The sequence below is a fragment of the Temnothorax curvispinosus genome, unplaced genomic scaffold (assembly GCF_003070985.1).
Source record: "Temnothorax curvispinosus isolate PA1 unplaced genomic scaffold, ASM307098v1 QBEX01015052.1, whole genome shotgun sequence".
Taxonomy (NCBI): Eukaryota; Metazoa; Arthropoda; class Insecta; order Hymenoptera; family Formicidae; genus Temnothorax; species Temnothorax curvispinosus.
In genome coordinates this window covers 1-2,606 of record NW_020224832.1, presented here as the reverse complement: position 1 = coordinate 2,606, position 2,606 = coordinate 1, and the positions used below count along the sequence as shown (strand labels likewise).

General features: G+C 37.7%; 1 protein-coding gene across 1 annotated transcript; it reads left to right on the top strand.

Moving 5' to 3' along the window:
* The first annotated feature begins 557 nt into the window (after window positions 1-557).
* On the top strand, window positions 558-2,598 carry LOC112465302. The gene has a single exon (XM_025032807.1). The coding sequence runs from the start codon at window positions 584-586 to the stop codon at window positions 2,447-2,449; it is 1,866 nt and encodes a 621-aa protein (XP_024888575.1). The 5' UTR covers window positions 558-583; the 3' UTR covers window positions 2,450-2,598.
* Window positions 2,599-2,606: the final 8 nt, after the last annotated feature.

Here is a 2,606-nt window from a genome sequence, read left to right as displayed (position 1 = left end):
ATAATACCACCCCCCACACGGCAACAGGATTTACACCGTTCGAGCTAATATACGGGCATCGGGCGACACTGCCTACAGCCCTAGCACAACCTCCAAGACCTACGTACACATACGATGATTACGCACAGGAATTAAGGGAAAGACTACGCGCCACTCAGCATATTGCAAGAGAGCACCTCAAAGAAGAAAAATTGAAGGCGAAGGACAACTACGACAAGAAGACGAGAAACAGCACATTTAAAGTAGGAGATAAAGTCCTTTTATACGACGAGACTGTCCGTCGGGGACGTTCGAAAAAACTAGACTCACTGTGGGTAGGACCCTACGCAATTATTGAAAAAAATTCAGATGTCAATTATACCATTAAGATGGGGAGAAAAACTCTACGCGTTCACATGAACCGATTAAAAGCGTTTGTAGAAAATTAAACCGCAGAAGGAAAGAACGGTAGCGGACAAAAGTAGGAAAATACGAAAAGGCGAAAAGGAATCGCAGAGAGCTCAGTTGCGTTCATCGAAAAATATGAATATAGCAACACAAAAGAAGCCGAAATAAAATACTAGGAAATGCTTTGTATTGCAGGATGCTAATGGCATGGAGCACCTGTACGAAGACCGAACCTGATACCCGAGAACCGTTTGAAGTGAAAAAATTCACACACGAGCCGGGCATATACTTTGAAAAAATTGGAGTAATGAACCAGGTCGAGTCAGCATGGAAAATGGTAATCAAACTGGACATCATAGCTATGGACCATCGATACCAACAATTACAAAACTACATGGCACAAACCAAAGCGCTGTGCTATGATAAACCATTAGAGGAAGAAATGAAACAAACCTGCCAAACTTTGCTGCAAATAATAGAAAAAGATAACGAGCAAGTAACAACAATATTAAGACGATTGAAAATCGCGTACCAAAATCCAAGGAAAACACGACGAGGATTAATCAATGGTTTAGGAACAATAGCCAAAACATTATTTGGAACAATGGATGCTGACGATGAAATAATTATAAAGGAACAACTAAAGCTGATGCAAGGAAACCAGCAAACAATACAACACGCCGTGAAACATCAAATAAAAATATTAAATGCAACTATTGCGCACGTGGATGATATGGAAAAGGTTCTACAAGAAAACGAAGACCGATTCCTGAATATCACAGAAAAGATGAGAGAAACCTGGTTACGCGAAAAAGCCGGGTATGGACATCGAGAAGAACTCGACGAGCATTTTCTAATACTGAATGCAATTGTGAACGATTTAGCAAGAGATATGACAGACATTATAGAACATTTAACTAGCGCGAAAAATGGAATACTAAACATAAGGTTAGTCCCGATTGAGGATATAATAAATAATTTAAGAGAAATAGCTTCACAGATACCTCAGGGAACACACTTTCCGTTTCAAATAACACCAGAAAACTGGGCAACGATAGAAAAATTCGCGAAAATTAGCGCCTACTGCGACGGCACAAATATATATACCATTATACAATTCCCACTGATCACATATCCAACGTATGAAATAATAAGACCGATATCTTTACCTATACATAAAAGCGAAGATATATTTATATTTGTAGAAATAAATCAACAAATTATAGCGATAGATACCGATACCCGAACATATTGTACAATTGCGGAAAACGAATTAAATAAATGTATTAAGGAAGGTAATTCATACGTATGCGAGCGGAACCGCCCCGTCTACCACGTAGACAACCGTGCGTTATGCGAAGTACAAGCGTACGCAGCTATAGATACACATTTAAACTATTGTAGTACTCGAAGTATACACGCCAACACAACAATATGGATAGCATTAAGTAATTCGAACTCATGGCTATATTCCACTCGAACTAAACAAGCCATAGAAATAACGTGCAGAAACAAAGCGATGCAAAAGATAGAAATCGAACGGACAGGTCAAATAACGTTAAAAGACAAATGTAAGATAATAACGCCTGACATGACGGCAAGAACAAACACATACGAAAGAACGACGTACGTGCAGACATACCTGCCCGACTATAACATAACATTCAAACATACACCACAGACGAACCGACAACTGAACACTGTCAAAACGTCAAAATTCCGGAAAATTATACAAAAACCCTCAGAACTTATGGAATTAAGCAAACAACTGACAGAAATCGACGGCAATTTAGATAAAAGCGAAATGAATATACATAAATACACTACATACCCGATACTTTCGAGTTTTACGGGAACTGTACTCATAATCATAGCAATAGCAATAATATATATAATAAAAAGGAATAAAAATAAACCAAACACATCAATGAATCTAAATTTAAATCCGATGAGCAAACCACGAATTATTCAAGAACATATATATCATACGGCGAGCGGCCGAGAAATATCTGACAATAACACAATACCCAAAAAAGAAGACGACACCGCAATATTGTATTAAATAATAAAGTTAAGAAACTCAATGTAAAGTATGTAAGACGAAAACTCATGTAAATTATTCGTTTTCTTTTTTCAAAGGGGGAGGAATGTCGTAACCCGACCAGCCTTGGGAATAAGAACATGCTTAATAATCAATACGTGATCAAAATAAAAAATAT